This window comes from Medicago truncatula, chromosome 4, assembly GCF_003473485.1.
Source record: "Medicago truncatula cultivar Jemalong A17 chromosome 4, MtrunA17r5.0-ANR, whole genome shotgun sequence".
Lineage (NCBI taxonomy): Eukaryota > Viridiplantae > Streptophyta > Magnoliopsida > Fabales > Fabaceae > Medicago > Medicago truncatula.
This window is the reverse complement of record NC_053045.1, coordinates 27,008,505-27,028,230: the sequence shown is the minus strand read 5'-3', so window position 1 is coordinate 27,028,230 and position 19,726 is coordinate 27,008,505. Positions and strand designations below refer to the sequence as shown.

At 33.9% G+C, this 19,726-nt stretch overlaps 2 protein-coding genes and 1 pseudogene across 2 annotated transcripts; 1 reads left to right on the top strand and 2 right to left on the bottom strand.

Moving 5' to 3' along the window:
• The first annotated feature begins 3,581 nt into the window (after positions 1 to 3,581).
• Positions 3,582 to 7,188, top strand: LOC25492255 (uncharacterized protein At5g41620). Its single transcript, XM_013600337.3, has 3 exons — positions 3,582 to 4,598; positions 4,696 to 4,797; positions 5,693 to 7,188. Exons 1-3 carry the CDS (start codon positions 4,107 to 4,109, stop codon positions 7,016 to 7,018), a joined length of 1,920 nt encoding a protein of 639 aa, XP_013455791.1. The 5' UTR covers positions 3,582 to 4,106; the 3' UTR covers positions 7,019 to 7,188.
• Positions 7,189 to 8,051: 863 nt separating this feature from the next.
• LOC25492254 (bifunctional nitrilase/nitrile hydratase NIT4A) lies at positions 8,052 to 11,664 on the bottom strand. Its single transcript, XM_013600336.3, has 5 exons — positions 11,454 to 11,664; positions 11,050 to 11,229; positions 10,142 to 10,435; positions 9,442 to 9,723; positions 8,052 to 8,490 (listed from the first exon to the last, which is right to left on the bottom strand). Exons 1-5 carry the CDS (start codon positions 11,596 to 11,598, stop codon positions 8,339 to 8,341), a joined length of 1,053 nt encoding a protein of 350 aa, XP_013455790.1. The 5' UTR covers positions 11,599 to 11,664; the 3' UTR covers positions 8,052 to 8,338.
• A 2,388-nt stretch (positions 11,665 to 14,052) lies between these two features.
• LOC25492253 (bifunctional nitrilase/nitrile hydratase NIT4A-like) lies at positions 14,053 to 18,668 on the bottom strand (annotated as a pseudogene).
• Between the last annotated feature and the right edge of the window lie 1,058 nt (positions 18,669 to 19,726).

The window sequence follows — 19,726 nt, the reverse complement described above, 5'->3', positions numbered from 1 at the left end:
CGTTTTGGTCTTTCTAAACATGAATCATAAGTGGTGTTATTCAAGCTTCGTCAATCAGGGACTGTAATGGAATTCCAATTACAGTTTAAGACCTATCCAATCATGTTGTAGGTATGACGAAAGCACCAATTGTTATGAGGCCTATGAGGAGAGCTCAACCGAAAAGACTAGTCTATTATGTTAGAAAGACTTATCGCTTAAGTACCACGTCGAACACTTTTATCTGCTCGATATGGGACTCCTAATGTGCCACGTCATTTAAGTGCCTACATCTACGACAACATTCACTCTATCGACACTAGCCCGATGATAACCTTTCCCTTTTTTGCGGCTTCACTCACTTATCAGTATTCGGTAAAGCACCTTAATCCAACCTATATGTAGTCTTTTTCATGGTCAAACTCTCTCAATGAAAGCACCAATGTTAGGGTAGTGTTTCAAGTGAAAATTTAAGAACTTGCAAAATTCAGAAATCAAGATAGGAAAACAGAATATCAGATAAGGAATTGGATCAACTTTATTCATGTTTATTTCATTCTCAAATATATTGGAATATAGTAACAAAATTCTAGAAACATAATAATTAAGTGACTTAATTATAATTAGACCAGCAAATAGGCTTTCTAGTCACATATTTGGGTTTTTCATTCTTGTGAGTGCTTGGGTCCATTGCCTTTGTTGTAGTTTGACCCGTAACAGATAGGTTCTTACTATGCATTGGTGATAACTTTTGAGATTAGTTGTTGCAAATTTAAAGCAGATTTTGATTTCCTTTAAAAATTGAATCTGAACTGTCTGATCTCAATCAAACGATTACATAACGACTGACTACGTAAATGCGTGCAGTCATGGTCTGTAGCAGCAAATCTCGGTTGGTTCCTATATTTTCCTTTCTCCCCTTCCTTTTTTTTGTCATTTTCCCTCCAAATGAAACAAAGAGGTCCCAACTTCTTATTTTCCTTTCCCTACAAAAAGCTCTCTTAAGTTCTGTCCTTGCGGGGTATATCTGAGGAGAATACAATGGATCTGAATCATAGGCAATATCAACATAGCAAGCAGTAATGTAAACATTAAAAGCTGCTTGGCCCATGAACAATTGTTATTAATATAATAGCCGTGTATATTGCCGCATATACTTCCAGACATAACGGCCAAATGTCCTTATGTAACCACACCGTATGTTCCCATTTCAGTGAAAGAATATTAATAAGAACGGGCAAAATAAACCATGGTGGGGCCCCTCATGCAGTATGAACTATTGATGCATTAATGACCATTGGATTTGCTTAAACATATTGAGCCGTTTGTTAGGGCCCCCACCAGGTATTCTTTTCTTCTCTCTTCAATCTGTTTGTGAAGGAAGTCGGTGACTTGTTGATGGCAAGCTTGTACTACTTTGTATTGTAGTAGTTAAAATGTGGTTCGAAATTTGAAAATGATTTACATACATAAGTTGTTTTTGTTGTGAAGTAAATGTAAGTTATAAATATGACATTGTGTGAAAAAGTGGAGGTTGAACACTTTATAAATGAGATGATCTATAAATTCAACACGTAAGATTTTGGATAAATATGTGGTGTTTAACTCAATTGTGCAGCTGCTCTGAGTTCAATGTTGATCCTCGAACTCACTTGCGCGGTTGCACCGAGTCCAAAGGTTCATTTGACTCTTTGTATTGAAAATCTTTTTGATAAAGTGTTCCAACGGTAGACTCATAAGTACAATGTCTTATGGTTTTGGTCCGTTGTGACTCAACAATTTTGTATTGGGTCTAAGCCGAATCCATAAAAAACTTAGTCGAAGTAAAAGGTCATAATTTGATCAAAGCTTCTCCATCAAAGCAACAACAGCTGGTAGAAACAACTATACAGATAGAGGCAGGGACAAATGAGGAGGTCAAGGAAGAACGTTAGTTTTCTATCGTTATGATCTTGAAAACTAACGTTCCAACTCCTCAAAATTCCTCAATCCTCTTATAAGTACCTCTTTAAATGTTTACCGTTTCTCACCTTACAATTACTTGATGCCAAAATGCTTGTAGGTACCACTCATCATCAACATACAATGAGATGTTGTTCTATCTTCTTCGGAGCCAACTTCTCGATCCTGTTATGATCATAAGCTTTCATAATTAAAAGTTTACGGTTCTCTACATTGTAGTGTTTAAAATAGTCACTCATAATTGTTAATTTAACAAAAATAAGAAAATGCAGATATGTGTCTCAAAACCCAACCGCAAACTTTTGATTTGAACGACAACATCGATTGCGTTTATATTTCGGACAATTCAAAAGTATTGGTCCATATAGTGAACTATCAATGAAAGTGGTTATTGTAAAACTTCAACCAAACTCCCTTGTAATCAAAGATTCTCTATATTCACGCATTCGTAACATTGATAGTAATTCAATTAAGATTGGACTATCCCGATTCAACCTACGGTATTTTAAGCTATACGATTAAAATTTACATTCTTTTGCACCTTATGATCAAGATCACATGACTTCCGAAGTCTCAATGAAATTTTCAGTTTTAAAACAAAAATTAACTGTATATCTAAGATCAAATTTGTCAAGTCAGAATACAATCATTTGCTCATAAATAAAAATAAAAAAATGACAGTGTGAGTGATTTTGAGATAGTTCCAACTACTGGATCCAAGTCCCTACTCTGCTAGAATAATAACAATTTGTTTGTTTGGATGAATGAAGGGATTATTTAGCACATGCCTTCTGAAGCCTTCTGAATATCCTTGTTTTGCTATACAGGAATGTCCCTACACTGTTGGCTCACCTTGTTTGTAATCTATACTTTAGCAATTGAATGAAGTTGTTTACTATATAAAAATATAAACCCTAGTTTTTCTATCCTTCAAATAACAAAAACAGTTAATCATCCATGTGTTAAAACCCATTAAGTTAAGAGTACTAGTAATAACTTAACATTCACAGTGCATCTATATATGACACGTGACAATGATTAGCCTTTAGGTTACAAATTAATCATCTTGGAAATTGGAATTATGTAAAAAAAAGTGATATGATTGATCTTATAAACTATAATTAGAATAAATTTATGTCTTCGAGGAGTAATGACAAGAAGTAAACGCTGTTACAGATGAATTGATGACAGATTTGACGAACATTCCAGGTGAGATGAGGGACAAGGAACTGATTAATTGAAATGTACTAATACACATTCCTTTTTTTTTAACAAATAATTCAAATTCTTTAAAAATCAAGATGTCCTTTATACACAACTGTATATGCTAATTTGTTGATCCGAGTAGGACTACAAAAGCGACAAAATTTTCCTTCAAAAATTATAACGTTGTTGCATTTCAAAGATTAAGATCAAACTTAGTACATCTGATTAAACTAAAAGAGACTCAAACAATATCATCAAAATTAATACATCTGATTAAACTAAAAGAGACTCAAATAATATCATCAAAACGGAGTATATACAATATAAATTTAATATCATATAGTGGAGTGAATGAAATGCAATACAAAGAATCAAGTCAATAATACTACTACCTTATAGTTTCAATTTAATTATTTGCACACACACTCACACCACATGCTAGTATGGATGAACATTTCTATGAACCTAGAAAAAACACATGCATGTCCCTCATTTAATGCACCTGCTCTCACGTGTCTGCCAAATCCTCTCTTTCCGTCTTTTTAAGGGACTTTTCCAACGAATCAAAATAACCATTAAACTAAACCGTTTACACTCTTCCCCTTCACAAGATTTCTCTTACTTTTCACCCAAAAAAGTGACCAAAATTTCTCACTATTTCTTTCCCTCTCACAAGACTTCTTAGCACATGTAGTTTCCTTTTCTTTCCATTTTTTGGCATGTTCCAAATTTCTTTACTCCTTCAAACATCATATAACACACCACAAGAGAGAAAAAGAAGAAGAAGAAATCTTTCATGACCCACTTTTCTTTCATATGCATCTTACAAAAACAACATTGAAAAAAACACAAAAAGTAAGTAAACTATGATGGTAACAACTATCACCTATCACATGTCCAAATCTTCATGTAAATCTTAAACTTGGTTACTTCAAATTCCACACACAATTTTCATCAACATGTCCTCTTGTCATAATCAAACAAACAATAACCTTAAAGAAGGTTTTAGAGAGATTTCACACAACAAAATCAGGAAGAGAAACTGTTCATCCTCATCTTCATCTTCTTTAGCAAGAAGATACAGATTCAAGAGAGCTATTTTGGTTGGAAAGAAAGGAGGGTCCACCACACCAGTTCCACTGTGGAAGACAAGTACTACATCTTCACCTTCTATGGAGAACACTACACAACATCTTTTGTATTCTTCAGCTTCAGGGTTACCCTCCAAAGATAAAGAGAAGGAGGTTTCTGTTTCAGCTAGAAAACTTGCTGCTTCTTTGTGGGAAATCAATGATTTGCATCCTTCAAGGGTCAAGAAGGAATTTGAGGCTGAACAAATGAGAAGCTGCAAGGAAACAAGTAACAGAAGCAGAGAAAAAGCTAAGAGCTTGTCTAGATCAGGTTTGTTGAGGCCACTTATGTCAGATCCATGTAACAGTCCTATTTCAGAGGTAAATTTCTATGAAAAAAAGTTTACTTTTTCATTTGTATTTTGTTATTGGGTTTGTATGATGTTTTGTGATTCTTGTTTTGCTTTTGATTATGCAGAGAATGAAAGGATTTGAAAGTGATGGTTACAGAACAGTGTCAGGGTTATCTCATCCACTTCGTTCTGGTATGGACGCCCATACCAGTGACAGTTTAAATGAGGTAAAGTGTTTATAGTATGTAAATTTGTCATACTAATTAGAAAGAGATGATTTTTGTATACAAAAGTTTTGATGTCAAATACACTTTTCTTTAATTTTTATGTGTACTTTTGAAATGTCTAAGATAAAAGTAAAAGAGAGATAGAGATAAGCACATACGGTGTTATTTAATTTTCAAATAACATCTAAATTAGAAATGTGGTGAGCATATCGTATTGGTCCAACATTGCGCTTGTATGATTGGAACTGGACCGGGATCCCTTAAGCAAGGTTTCAAATTCAAGTCTTGTGGATGAAACTCCACTAAACGTGGCCAACCAAGTTTCCTGATAGAGATTAATCATTGGCAAAGTTGATGAATACTTCACGGCAATAACATGGTTAACAAAGAAAATAAAAATTGGCTCATCATTTTCATGATCATCAACCTAGTTATTCAACCTTTTTTTTATTTCTTGTCAAAATTTGGGGGCTTTAATTTGTAGCAGTTGAAAAGGAAGATGGATTGCAATAATGGCATTAACACAAGTAGTTTCCATGAGAGTTTGAGACCGTTAGATATTTATTTGAGAGAACCTATTTTCTTACAATAAAATTAATTTTTAGTAGCTTTTCAGGTACATTGGTTTGAAATTGAAAGTACTAGTAATTAATAACCATGACCTCATGGCTCCTCAGAAATCACTAATCTCATCATTTTTTAAGATTAAACTGTCACTATTATTCACTCTGATCTAGTAGTATGATATTTCTTTTTCATTGTTTCATGTATCATTTCAATTGAAAAAGTAACAGCAGGGAAAATATATAGATAGATCTGACTAATTAATTTAAAATTACATGTTTTGGTGGTTGGAAAGGATAGAACTGAACTACATTTAAAAATTGAAATGCAGAAAAATAGTGGCAAATGCGCTGTTGGAGTGAAGAGTCGTCTCAAGGAAGCTAGAAGTAGTCTATCGACATCGAAGAAGATTCTTAAGGTTTTAAATCAAATGTGTCATAGAGAGAAGCAATCATCGACAATGGCCCTCACCTTGGCTCTCGGAAGTGAGCTTGATCGGGTTTGCGGCCTACTTGACAAACTGATACAAGATGAGCGCTCGAACTCTAACCAGAAAGACATTGAGTATATGGTAAAACGTTTTGCAGAAGAAAAGGCTGCATGGAAAAGCAGAGAAAAAGAAAAGATTCACGATGCCATTAAAAATGTAGCTGAAGAGCTTACAGTGGAGAAGAAGTTAAGGAAACAAACTGAAAGGTTGAATAAGAAGATTGCCATAGAAATGGCTAGTGTAAAAGCTTCACAATTGAAAGTATGCGAAGAGCTTGAAAGGGAGAAACGTGCAAAAGAGATTCTCGAACAAATTTGTGATGAACTAGCTAGAGGTATTGGGGAAGACAGAGCACAGGTGGAGGAAATGAAAAAGGAGTCGGTTAAAGTTCGTGAAGAGGTGGAAAAGGAGAGGGAAATGCTTCAGTTAGCGGATGTTTTGCGCGAGGAGAGAGTCCAGATGAAGCTTTCAGAGGCCAAGTATCAATTCGAAGAGAAAAATGATTTTGTAGAAAAGCTAAGAAATGAGCTTGAAGACTTTATGAGAACTAGAGATGAAGAAAACGGGGATGCTTCTCCAGAGTGTACGAAATTCAACGATCTTGAGTCTTATTTCAACAAAGTTTGTCAGAGATTCCAAAATGCAGAGTATGAAGGACAAAATGACTCAGATGAGGATGACAGTGATCTCCAATCAATTGAATTGAACATGAATAACGACAATAGAGGATCGGAGTGGAGTTATCCAGGCGAAAAGGATGCTCAAAAAGACTCAAAAAGAGTTTCAACTGACAAAGAAAGTACAGGGAGGAAATCTTATGAGAGAATTCAATGGGGAAGTATTTGCTTCAACAAGAGAAATTCCAGTTTCAAGAAGAGGGATTTGGATACAAATATTCAAGAAGGTCGAGATCATTCTCGTCCCGATAGTTCAATTGAATTTCTCTCTCGAGCTCGGATACAAGATGATGAGGACGAAACAACGAGCAATAGGTCTATTTCAAGTGCTAATCATGTTCAGAGAAATGATAATCAGTTAACTTTGCAGTGTACTAGTGAAGAAGCAAGAGAAAATTCTCTTCTTGTCTTTAAGGGTGAAAATTTGAAGCAAGAAGCTGAAGGAAGAAAATCAAAATGTTACTTAAAAAGTTTAGATAGTGATAGTTAGTAGTAACTTATTATCATTGATAGCTACTATTATTTTTATTTTTGTTCCAAATTGTAAATGTTGTCTTTCATGTATTGAATATGTTCAAAACTTATCATTGCTAATATATTTGTTAAAGCTATATAGCAAGAAACAAACATGTACATATTGAACAAGTTGTTTGATCCACCGGCATGAAAATTATTGAGTAGCCACTACACATGTGATTTCCTTAATAGTTCCAAAAGAAAAAAAATAATAATGTAGCATTTTGGGTTACATACAAATGAACTAAGAACAAAGGACTCTACTACCTAAAGAAATTATAGGGACTCAATTATATTTAAAATGTATGGTTCTGATTTAAATGAAGTAAATATTGACTGTGACAACCTGTACCAGATAACATTATTATAGGATAGTTCCAACTCTATATAACTATTCAAATATTTGAATTCTGTAACCTTATGTAGCCTCCGTTTGGATCTTTAGATCAACCATGTGTAAGTGGACCACTCACATTGTTTTAGAACAACAAGAATTTTTATAGGTGGACCCCTAAACCTATTAAACATACCCCTTATTTCCATTTTTACCCTTCCCCTCAGAATTGTACACAATAAAGCGGTGTTTATGATGAAGAAATAACAGAAAGAAAGAAAAAAAGTATTCGTAAAATGCAGGTTAAAGTGCGGTCACATGACAACAACTTTACCAGTTGCGCCAAGGTTACCCTCTAAGAGAACAAACACATGAGTTATGAAAATAAGAAAGGACATTTACACTTGTTAGGAGACTACTTCAATCTATTCAGGTACCTAATACACAGTATAAACAAATGTTTTTCTATATCTTGATTACATGTTTAGTTTTTTTATTAGGTAAATCAGCAGATCACATATAAACAAAAACAATCCTCTAATTTTATTGAAAGTGGTTTGAAACCTTCCCAACATAACATTTTCACTCATTTGTGTGATTTGCAAACTTTTCCAACAGAGAGCCAAATATGTTATAAGATGCTGTGACTTAGAATAAGCAAGCTAAATAAACATCAGTAATAAATAATTTATAGAAACAAGGGTCATTTGAATTGCTTTGCCTTTTGTGAAAGCTTACAGTATGTTTGAATAACCATACAGATTACAAACATATACTAGAGCATTTATCACTTTTTATAAATGAAATATGTGATTTTTTTATTAAATGCTTCTGTAGTAGAATATTCCAATTATCCAAAGTCATTTTAACAAGTTCAACTGAATCAAACCTATGTGCAAATGCTTAATTTACAGATCCATAACTGGAGGTTTGGAAGTTGCTGACCATGAAAGGAAGAAACTACTTGGTCTTCTCTTCAGTTTTTGTTGATGCCGAGGCAAAAGTAACCGGATTTGTTGGATGGTCCTTGACAATCAAGCTTAGCACTTCAGGTCTTGCATAGTGTCCAACCACATCAAAATCAAACTTCGCTCTTGCTATTTCACCAAGATCTGTGCAAAATTTTCAAGAATCAGGGCGTAGCATTCAATTCATAATGGCAAATTCTTAATGACAGTGAAACCATGGAAGACAGAGAAAGTAATTCATCATAAAAGACCTTCAAGAAAGCCCAAGATACATTATTAGTCCTAAGTGTTTGGTAAACACGGATTGAATTTGAACCACCTTTGATAAATTCTTGAGCCAAACATCAAACAACCTCAATCATGTCCATTAGTTTAAGTAGAATTACTATCTTCTTTATAATATAACATTTAATCCGACTAAACTTCAAAATACTGAAACAAAGAATGGAGGCCACAAATACTTCACACAAATTTCTAACATAGTCATGCTTATAGGTTGTTGACATTGTAGCCAACAAGGTTAGATGAAAAAGGATGAAAACAGGATAAAATAAAACTAAGTCCTGAAATTATTAGTGCATCAAAATAACAAATTTGAATATATAACAGAAGCATGTAATAGTAAATTATTAATCTATGTCACATATAAGAGTTGTCGTACTAATGTAAGTGCACCCAGTGGTGTCAATCGTGGACTGCAGGAAATAGTACTTTGTTCAAATTACGCTATGCAATAGTGTTATAGCCGCTATTTGACAACATTTTGTACTAAATAGTGTAACTCAGAACTATAACAATTTGCTCAAATTCTGTATGCTATAAAGCTATAGCACCACTATAGCCTCTATTTAACATAGCTGGTCCAGCCATCCTAATAAGATAACAAACCTAAAATAATTCAAATTCTATATCCTAAATTCCTAATACTCATACCAGGTACCAACCCAGTAGTCTGGCATAGTGTACCAGAAACATGCCAGGTAAACATCTGTGCTTACTCGCGGGGCGGCTATACACACATTTAAAGAAAACAATGCTCTTTGTAATACAGTTCAACCATTAGGTGTAAATATCAACCATAAATGACAGACATACCTAGGTCTGCTGATATTAGTGCCTCCCCCTCATAATTGGGTCCAGCCAAAACAGCCCCTGATGGCGATATAATGACACTACCTCCAGCACATACAACAGAATCAGGTGTAAGGTTCTCTTCTGAACCTTCAAAAACATAGTCCGGAGCAGGTGGATAATCCTTCCTCCTACAGAACTGGTTTGCCGACAAAACAAAACACCCACCTTCAAGTGCAATATGGGTCATTGATGCTTGCCACAATTCCCTGGAATCAGCAGTTGGTGCACAATATATTTCCACACCTGTTAAAACCAAAGATCCATTGATTTATCAATGTAAATAACCAAATCCAATACCGGCAATAGGCAATCTAATGCTACTAATTAAGATGAATATATGCAAAAAGGCCCTGTTTGGATGAACATCTCAATTAAATTCTTACAGCATACATGTAACATGTTTATCGAATAAGTGCTTATGTATAAGCTATTTCTATATCAAACGGTAAAATAAACTTTTTTCATAAGCTATCCTGAGGAGTTTATAGAAATAAGTTGAAAACAGATTGCAAACATGTCATAGTTGTTTCCATAAGTTCGCCAAAATAGTTTCACAAGCTCAAGCAAGTAAATACAACACCCTAATACGTACTATACAATGTTGGTCATTCCAAATAGGGTGTAATCGAATGACAAAAACTCAAAGGTTAACTTTTCTAACCTTTAGCATACATTGCTGTTCTTAATAGCGGCATCTTGTTTTCCCAACAAATGGCAGCACCTATTTTTCCAATTTGAGTTTCAAATACGGGAATGGTTGATCCATCCCCAAATCCCCAGATAATGCGCTCCAGTGCTGTTGGCATGATTTTCCTGTGCTTTCCTAGGTAATGACCTTGAGAATCAAAGAAGAGAACGGTGCAGTAAAGTGTGTAGCCATCCCTCTCTATCACACCCATCACTAGATGTACTTTATACTTTCCTGCCATTACTGCCAATCTATCCACCTCAGGACCTACAATACAACAATATTACAAAATTAGTTACTTGAAAATGCATGTGCCCCACAACTTTGATTTGATCGGTTAAAATTAATGTTTGAAACTTTATCATAAAATCAATAAAAAAACGACGAAGTCTTATCGCACAAAGTGGGGTCGGCTACATGAATCAAACGGCGCCATAATGTTTTGTCATATATCATATCTCAATCCAGCTCACTAATCTGTAGATCTTTCTTAATAGTTTCTCTTATAGTTGTTTTAGGTCTTCTTCTACCTCTAGTGATTGAACTATCCTCCATCTTACCTAAATTAATAAGTCTTCTAATCCGAGTTTCCACCATCTTTTATACGATAGGTGTTACCTCAAGTCTCTCCGTCTATGAAGCACGGACACTCCTTAGATTAGGCGTATCCCGTTGTCGGACACGTGTTGTGTCCGTATCCTTGCTTTATAGCTCTCCATTTAATGTTGTCATTTATAATCCTATTTTGTCTAATCTTACCACACATCCAACGCAACATCTTCATCTCTACCACATTAATTTTACATAAAATCGATAAAGTATACATAACATCAAAGATACATAACATCAATGGTAACTTATTCTTCAAATTAAGCTCTTACCAGGCACATCAATAGCAGCTGAATGATACTTCCTGAAATCTTCTCTACCCTTAGCAGTACGGTTACCAATGGAAACACCAAAACCAGAACCACGTGGATATCCACCAATAAATGCTTCTGGAAACACAACAAGCTGGGAACCATAGCTAGCAGCTTCAGCCAGCAACCTCTCAGCCTTATCTGTAAACCAACTCAACACCGAAAATTCAGCGTTCTAGAAAGCTCATACTGAAAAACATTATCAATAAAAGGCCAATCAAGTAAAAAGATTTAAATTTAACTTATACAGACTGTCAGTGTAAAGATTTTTACATTGTTAATCGATCATAATCGTCATATCATTAAAAATGTTTGACTTTAATCGTAACTAATTCTAAGGTGAACAGAGGGAGAAGTAAGAGGACCTAAAGTGGCGGGAGTGTCGTAAAAAATGGTAGAAGCTTGAACAACAGTGGCTCGGACAGTGAGAGCATTGAAATCGGAACCCATGTCAACTTCGGAGATGAGTGGTCCGTCATTGATGGTTGGAGTGGTTGTTACAAGTGCCATGGTTTTCTCTTGAGAAGTCAAGTGTGTTTTTACTTCTTTCTAGTTCCTTCATTTACAGGGATGAAGGTATTACTACTTGTACAACTTGTAATAAAATTAGACAACAAATTCCCAGCCAATCGTGTTTTTTATTTTTTTTTATTTTTATATTTTAGGCTTAATTACACTTTTGATCTTTGCGATCAACTCACAAAAATGGTCATGCCTTTTTTGATTTGAACAAAATCGTTCCTAAACTATCATGTTTTTGTAGTTTTAGTCATACTCCCCTATTTTCAACTCCATAAACGCACATAAATGACAGTTTTAGTCCAACCACATCTGCTCAACCATGAAATAAATAAGGAATAAAACATGTGAGTACAAGGAATCTACTTTATTCAGCACATTAACAAAAAAAAACTCAATTTTCTAAGACATGTTTCAGGTATGTAACATGTCTTAGTAATTAGGTTAATCTGCTGAATAAAATAGATTCCTTGTACCCACATGCTTTATTCCTTATTTATTTCATGGTTGAGCATAGTTGGACTAAAACTGTCATTTATATGCGTTTCTAGAGTTGAAAATAAGGAGGTAGAACTAAAACTGCAAAAACATGATAGTTTAAGGACGATTTTGTTCGATTTGAAAGAGGCAAGACCGTTTTCGTGAGTAAGTTAAAATGTGAGGATCAAAAATGTAATTAAGCTTATATTTTATTAAGACAAAAATCCACAACTTTTTTAAAGTTTGTTATAAAGAAGAAGAAAAAAAAAAGGTTAGGTAAAGAACCATACAAAAAATATAAAGAAATATAAATCTAATTATTGTCCTTTCAAAGTCCAAGTTTTTTATTTGAAACTTCTCCGTGACATGATTCCAATTAGAGTGAACCTTATTAGACAGAGTTTTAGACTTTGTTTGGGAGTTTGGAGGGGAGGGGAGAGGAGGGTTTTGGAAAAAAGGAACTAGAAATAGAAGACGTCAGTTTTAGGCTCCAAAACCCTCTCATTCCAATGTATTCTATTTCTTCCACTTGCTTCTCATTTCCAATTTAACTTATTTTATAAAAAAATAACAATTGAACTTACGGTAGCCGTGACCAACGTACAAATTGATACTTTTAGTCCGACAAGTCTAACAACCAAACTTGATAAACAAATAGAGGAAAAATAGTTTCCAAAATGAATGATACTTCGATTGTAGACGATACCACTAATATTTTAGTGATGCAATTGTAATTTTTGGATATGCATGAGTAGTAGGCGATAGATGTTTTTAGATGTTTATGAGGTCATTTGTGAAGGAGTTTTAATGGATTTGACTCAAGTTTTGTTTATGCTGTTGTGTGGGGGTTTGATTTGGATGGTATCTTTATTGGTGTTTATGTCGTACGAGGTGTTTGGTTTTATCTTTTAGATGTTCCGCCTATATATAACATCTTTTTTAATGTTGATTCAAATCTTACTGATCTTTGTTCATCTTAAACAAAAATTTGTTATGAATAAAAAAATTTCGTAAAAAGAATTGTTGGATATGTATTACATCTTCATGTACTTAGGGAAGTGGCAATTGAGATTAGAATGGAGCTAGTGAATTGTATAATATTTTTGAATGGAGATACAAATTGAGGAATGTTTGGAACAGGTACTATAAATAAAAGTGGAGTAAATAGTCAATTTTCTCCTTAAAATTGTAAGTTTCATCAATTACTTTTCGGAAATTAACAAAACTTCAATTACCCCCTGAAATTTCACAACGTTAGTCAATTTACCCCTTCCGTCAAATTTTTCTGTTAGTGAACATGACGTTTTGCAAATACCTCCCTGAAGTTTTGCACTTATGTGCAAAATGCCCCCTAAACTTAAAAATTTTATATTATTTTTTTCTTAAAAACAAACAATTAATAGTTAAATATTAAAACTAACTATTAATTTTGGAATTTGGGAAAACTACATGCATATATACATCAAAATAGGCTCCAAAATGGGGAAAAATATGTATTTTTTAAAGTGACAATAATGGGATGATTTGTGGATCAATATTGGGGGTTGTGTAGTTTAAATGGTTTGAGCAAATTGTTGAAGGAGTTGGAGGAGTTAAAAGAGTAAGATGGTGAAGGAGAAAATATAAATTTAAATCTGATTATTAATTTGTTTATAAACCTCTAAAAATAATAATTTGTCTATTAGAAATAACCACTATTGTCACTTTAAAAATACACATTTTTCCCTATTTTGATGTAAATATGTATGTAGTTTTTCCAAACTCCAAAATTAATAGTTAGCTTTAATATTTAACTATTAATTGTTTGTTTTTAAGAAAAAAATAATATAAATTTTTAAGTTTGGGGGGCATTTTGCACATAACTGCAAAACTTCAGGGGGGTATTTGCAAAACGTCATGTTCACTAACAGATAAATTTGACGGAGGGGATAAATTGACTAACGTTGTGAAATTTCAGGGGGATAATTGATGAAACTTACAAGGAAGAAATTGACTATTTACTCAATAAAAGTGGGGTAGCTGGCCATGAAAGAATAGCTATCAGTATGGGAGACAGATCACATTTGCAGCTACATTGATGATAAATTAAACCTCTATGCAACTGGTTATTGTACATTTAGATAATCATAAATAGATGAATCCAATGTTATGGACGTGTGAAGAATTTAAGGATTGAAAGTTGTTGACAATGAAAGAAAGACACTATTTGGACTTCTCTTCAATTTTTGTTGACGTGGAAGCAAAAGTAACTGGATTTGTTGGTTGGTCATTGACAATCAAGCTTAGCACTTCAGGTCTTGCATAGTGTCCAACCACATCAAAATCAAACTTAGCTCTTGCTATTTCCCCAATATCTGTGCAAAAAAATTTCAACAATTAGGGTGTAGCATAATTAGAAGCTATGCTTTAGTTCAAAATTACTTTTGAGTATATAATTATAGAAAATTAAAAGTGTTTTAACATGTATTAAAAAATTGCAAAAGATGCATTTGATTCAAATTCAACCTAAAAATACAACTGCTAGCATTGTTTGAGCTTAAAATTGGTTCTCTTAAATCAAAAATGCTTTAAGAGAACCAAATATTAATAATATAATACTCCAATTTAAAGAATGTCCAGAAATACTCGTTAGCGAGGAATGAAGTACCTAGGTCTGCTGATATCAATGCTTCCCCATCATAATTTGGTCCAGCCAAAACAGTCCCTGATGGAGATAAAATGACACTACCTCCGCGACATACAACAGTATCTGGTGTTTGGTCCTCTTCAGCACTAGCGAAAACATACTCCGGATGGGGTGGATAATCCTTTCTTTTACAAAACTGGTTTGCTGACAAGACAAAACATCCACCTTCAATAGCAATATGGATCATTGAAGCTTGCCACTCATTCGAAGAATCAGCTGTTGGTGCACAATATATTTCCACACCTGTTAAAACCAAAGCCCCACAATAGTTTTAACTTCGTTGATCTTTGTTATTATTTAACTTCATTGATCTATTAACGCATTAGTATATATAAAAATATAGAATTCAAATTACTTATTTAAATATGTTCATATTAAATACATGTTATATCAAACTTTGGAAAAAGCGAATCTCAAACATAAAAATAAGTTTATCGCAGACTACATGCTAGATTTAGACATTTAATTTTTGGCTTAATTGCACTTTTGGTCCCTAATCTTTTCAAAAGTTGCGATTTTGACCCCCTAACTAATTAAAATACAAAACAGACCCCTATGTATTGAATCTTTGGCAGTTTTGTGCCCCAAGGCCACTTTTGACTTAGTCTTCGCTGACGTGGCACCCACATCCCTTAAGTGAGGTGCCACGTGTCGGCCATTGTGGGTGCCACGTCAGCGAAGACTAAGTCAAAAGTGGCTTCGGGCCAAAACTGCCAAAGATCCAATACATAAGGGCTGTTTTGTAATTTAATTAGTTAGGTGGCCAAAATCGCAACTTTTGAAAAGATAGGGGGCCAAAAGTACAATTAAATCTTAATTTTTGACGAGGTTAGACATAAGCATAGCAAAACTTAATTGAGTGACAACCACAATTTACCTCTAATGTGTAAAAAAGTTCAAAAATAGGCATTAATTTAGAAAATTAGTTGGATTTTTTTATGATTAATATCTATCTAATTAAACATTGTATGTATACTTGAACACTAAAAATTAAAGTTTAAAATTCCAACCTTAAGCATACATTGCTGTCCTTAATAGTGGCATCTTATTCTCCCAACAAATTACAGCACCTAGTTTTCCAATTTGAGTTTCAAAAACTTGAATGGTTGATCCATCACCAAATCCCCAGAAAAGCCTTTCGGCTTCTGTTGGCATGAGTTTCCAATGCTTTCCTAGGTAATGACCTTGAGAATCAAAGAATAGAACAGTACAGTAAAGTGTGTAGCCATTCCTCTCTATCACACCCATCACTAAATGTATTTTATACTTTCCTGCCATTGCTGCCAATCTATCCACTTCTGGACCTACAGAAGTAAGTGTAATATATATATATATATATATATATATATATATATATATATATATATATATATATATATATATATATATATATATATTTTGTTAGTGAAAAGAGAGAGTTGCATTGAGTGATTTTATGGAGGGAAATTTATGATGATTTTAGTGTATTTTCGAGTATTTTATGAGTGACAGATGAAAAAGAAATGACATATAAGATGAGAGAAAGAAATATAAGAAAGAGATAGAGAGAAAGTCGTGCCGACTTTTCTTCCACAAAGTCATTCAATCCTAATATATAAAAAGAGTGTGTGCCCATATGAACTTCGACTAATTAGTTAGAATTAATGAGTGGAAATTTAGTGATGAAACTTTACTTGAAAAATATCAACTAATTTCTCCTTATTTAGTGATATATTTTTATTAAATTAGTTTAGATTTTATTTTCTAACAACCCAATTTGTTCGTAGAGAATACACTTATCTTTTAATATATAAAAATCAAATGATATTATTTTTTTTATATTTGACAATTTATTTAATCATTACTGACTTGTTCGTAGAGAATACATTTGTTTTGGTGCTTATTATTGATTAAATATAGTATTTTTTCTTAAGCTTTAGTATTAATGCTAGAAGATTAACTTTGATAAAAAAAGAAGAAAAAGATGGTGGATGTAACTGAGATTTAAAATTCTTAGAATATGTATAGTTAGGTATAACACAACTAAAAAAACCGACTTGTGATGATTGTTCCTGCTTATAAACAGTTATCCACGTCATCTCTCAATCAATGTAGGACTCTTTAACACACTTTCTCATGTCCAACACTATTATGCTTGGTTCAAAGCTATGAATGGGGTGGTACGATATTAGATACCTGATGGCAGGTGACCTTATAGATCTTAAAGGAGACTCTAATACCATAATATAGAAATTACGATTAGGCCTAACACAATCCCACAAAACAAAATCTTAGGAACATAGGTTGTCTTGTTGGAAATGCACAAAGGAGACAAGTATGCCGGCGTAAAGATCACCGAAAAGGGACGGCGCACGGACGCCTTGCACGCGTGGTTGAAACAGAGCGCATGAGAATCATGTGCATGAAGGTTATCGACACGTGTGAGCGGGTGCGGCGACAGTTGGTTGATATATGGCTGAAAATTTGTTGAAACAAATGCTGGAATGTGTAAGAACAATATACGAGGGGCAAACCGGAGATGAACATGGTTTATATAAAAAAAAACTCACAGTGGTTCCATTAGGTAAACACGGTGTAAGGACATATCTCAACAGGCTGTAGATATTGTCTTAGAATATGTAGTTAGGCCTAACATGGCAATATAGGAGGGGCAAATCAAAAATGAAACACGGTTTGTCGAAATTTTTTCTCATCGGAGGACAGTGGGTCCACTTGGTAAACACGTGTAAGATTGTTTCTCAACACTTGGTAAACAATCTTAGTTTATGTGGTTAGACTTAAGACAACTCTTAATACCGACTTGTGAGACGATGATTGCCTTCACTTATAAACACTTAATTATTCAAATCATCTCTCAATCAATGTGAGACTCTTCAACAAAAATTAAGTTTGATGATATATCTTAAATACTTTTGCATACAAAATTGTATTGACCTTGTATGCACTCTTCATATGATAGCTCTAAAGACATTTGTTGTGTTCGGACGGAAGTTCGAATTTACAATTTTTTACTGTGCGAGATTCTCGTCACTAGATTATTTGACAAGAAGAAAATGTGTTGATAGTATTACACAGTCAAATATTTTGTACTAAGCATACAAGTGAATTAAGCTCCTACCAGGCACATCAATGGCTGCTGAATGATACTTTCTGAAATGTTCTCTGCCATTGGTTGTGTGGTATGCCATAGAAACACCATAAACGAAACCGCGCGGGTAGCCACCAACAAATGCTTCTGGAAATACGACTAGTTGAGACCCATTTCCAGCTGCTTCAGCCACCAATCTTTCAGCCTTAACTGCAAATAATAAAACAAGCATTCAAGCCAAAAGATTTTCATTTGTTCGCAGCACAAAGGGCACTTCCGACACGAAGACATAGATGAAAGTTAACACCGTGTATAAATGCATTTTCATGAATTTATTAACTATCAGTTAACTTATCGACTATCACTATTTGTACAAAAAATAGTCATAGTGTCAACTCAGAACAAGTATAGTGTTGACGATGCACTCTTGGAGACTCAGATTGTTATAGTGTAAGACATTTTTATGTGTAAACAAAATTAGACGCTAAATTTACCACAAATGCACAATAATATCTAGAAACAAAATTAAAATTAAGTCAAAAAAATTCAAAAAGAATGATAACCATTGTGTTTAATGAATCAAAGTGGGGAAGTAAAAGCACCTAAAGTGGCAGGTGTGTCATAGTAGATGGTGGAGGCCTGAACAACGGTGGCTCTTACGGTGACTGCTTTAAAATCGGAACCAATGTCGTCATTAGGGAAGACCGGCCAACCGTTGAAGGTTGGAGTTTTTGTTGCAAGTGCCATTTATGTTTTCAGAATTCAAGTTTTCTCCTATTCTTTCATTTCTTCATTATAAAGGTAGGCTACTTATGTAAGAAAAAAGGAATATTATTTTTTATTTTGTTTTTACTCTTACTTTCTAGGAAGGGGCAATGACCAAGAGAGTACAAAGAAATTATTATTTTTTATTATTAAAAAGGGATGAAAAGGTAATTTGTAAAAAAATGTTATCCATAAATAATTGTAGAAATATTCCCTCAAAAATATTGTAGAAATATAATTTTTATTTATTTTTTATTATTTCATTGGTTTCTTGTTGGCTATGTCTTCTTAATGGTTAAGTTTTTTTTTTGGCTAAATTTACTTTTTGATATCTACATGGTTAAGTAAACTTCTTGGTTAATCTTCCTTTGGTGGTTAAGTTTACTTACTAATTTCTTCATAGTTTTTTTTAAGAAGGCAAAATGAAATATATATATATATATATATATATATATATATATATATATTAACAAGAATGCAAGAGACCGTCCTTCGCAGAAGGTGTGCTAAGAAAGGTCATCAAGAGTTATTACAAAAATGGCAAAGCCAAAAACACAGGAAAGCTTGCCGAAAAACAACAATAAAATTACAAAGTGATGCCCATACAAGGGAGCGGGCGGCGCCACCACTCGTGATAAGTATAAACAAAGCTAGGCATGTTTGCCTTTAACCACGAAAATCATAGTAACTTAACTTTATCACTCAACTGTGGAAGCGCCAAAGTTGAATTATTGAAAATATGATTGTTTCGTTCTTTCGAAACTGTCCAAACACAGGAGAACCAAATTAGTTTAAAAAAAGAGTGAGTTTGACGAGGGAACCCACCTAGCTGCCCAAACTACACATAATGATCGAGAGCGCAAGATGTATCAACTGAAGAGAGACCTAACCAATCTTGAATAAGAGGCCAAAGCTGACTGTAGTGGCTGCAAGTGATGAAGAGATTATCCGCAGACTCCTGAACCGCACACCCACCGGAACAAACGGCGGCCTCACATTGGATAATTCCCCTCCGCAAGAGATTATCCTTTGTTGGGAGGTGGTTACGAAAAAAAGACGCCAGACAAATAAAGAAACCTTGAGAGGAACATGTTCATGCC

What these genes read in the sequence shown, in the direction of transcription:
- LOC25492254 (XM_013600336.3), bottom strand. Translation starts at nt 11,598, where the DNA reads ATGGCACTTGTAACAACCACTCCAACCATCAATGACGGACCACTCATC. An exon ending in CGACACTCCCGCCACTTTAG is followed by an intron (nt 11,230 to 11,453) that starts GTCCTCTTACTT and finishes GTTGGTTTACAG; the next exon opens with ATAAGGCTGAGAGGTTGCTG. An exon ending in AACAGCAATGTATGCTAAAG is followed by an intron (nt 9,724 to 10,141) that starts GTTAGAAAAGTT and finishes TGGTTTTAACAG; the next exon opens with GTGTGGAAATATATTGTGCA.
- LOC25492255 (XM_013600337.3), top strand. Translation starts at nt 4,107, where the DNA reads ATGTCCTCTTGTCATAATCAAACAAACAATAACCTTAAAGAAGGTTTT. An exon ending in GTAACAGTCCTATTTCAGAG is followed by an intron (nt 4,599 to 4,695) that starts GTAAATTTCTAT and finishes TTGATTATGCAG; the next exon opens with AGAATGAAAGGATTTGAAAG. An exon ending in CCAGTGACAGTTTAAATGAG is followed by an intron (nt 4,798 to 5,692) that starts GTAAAGTGTTTA and finishes ATTGAAATGCAG; the next exon opens with AAAAATAGTGGCAAATGCGC.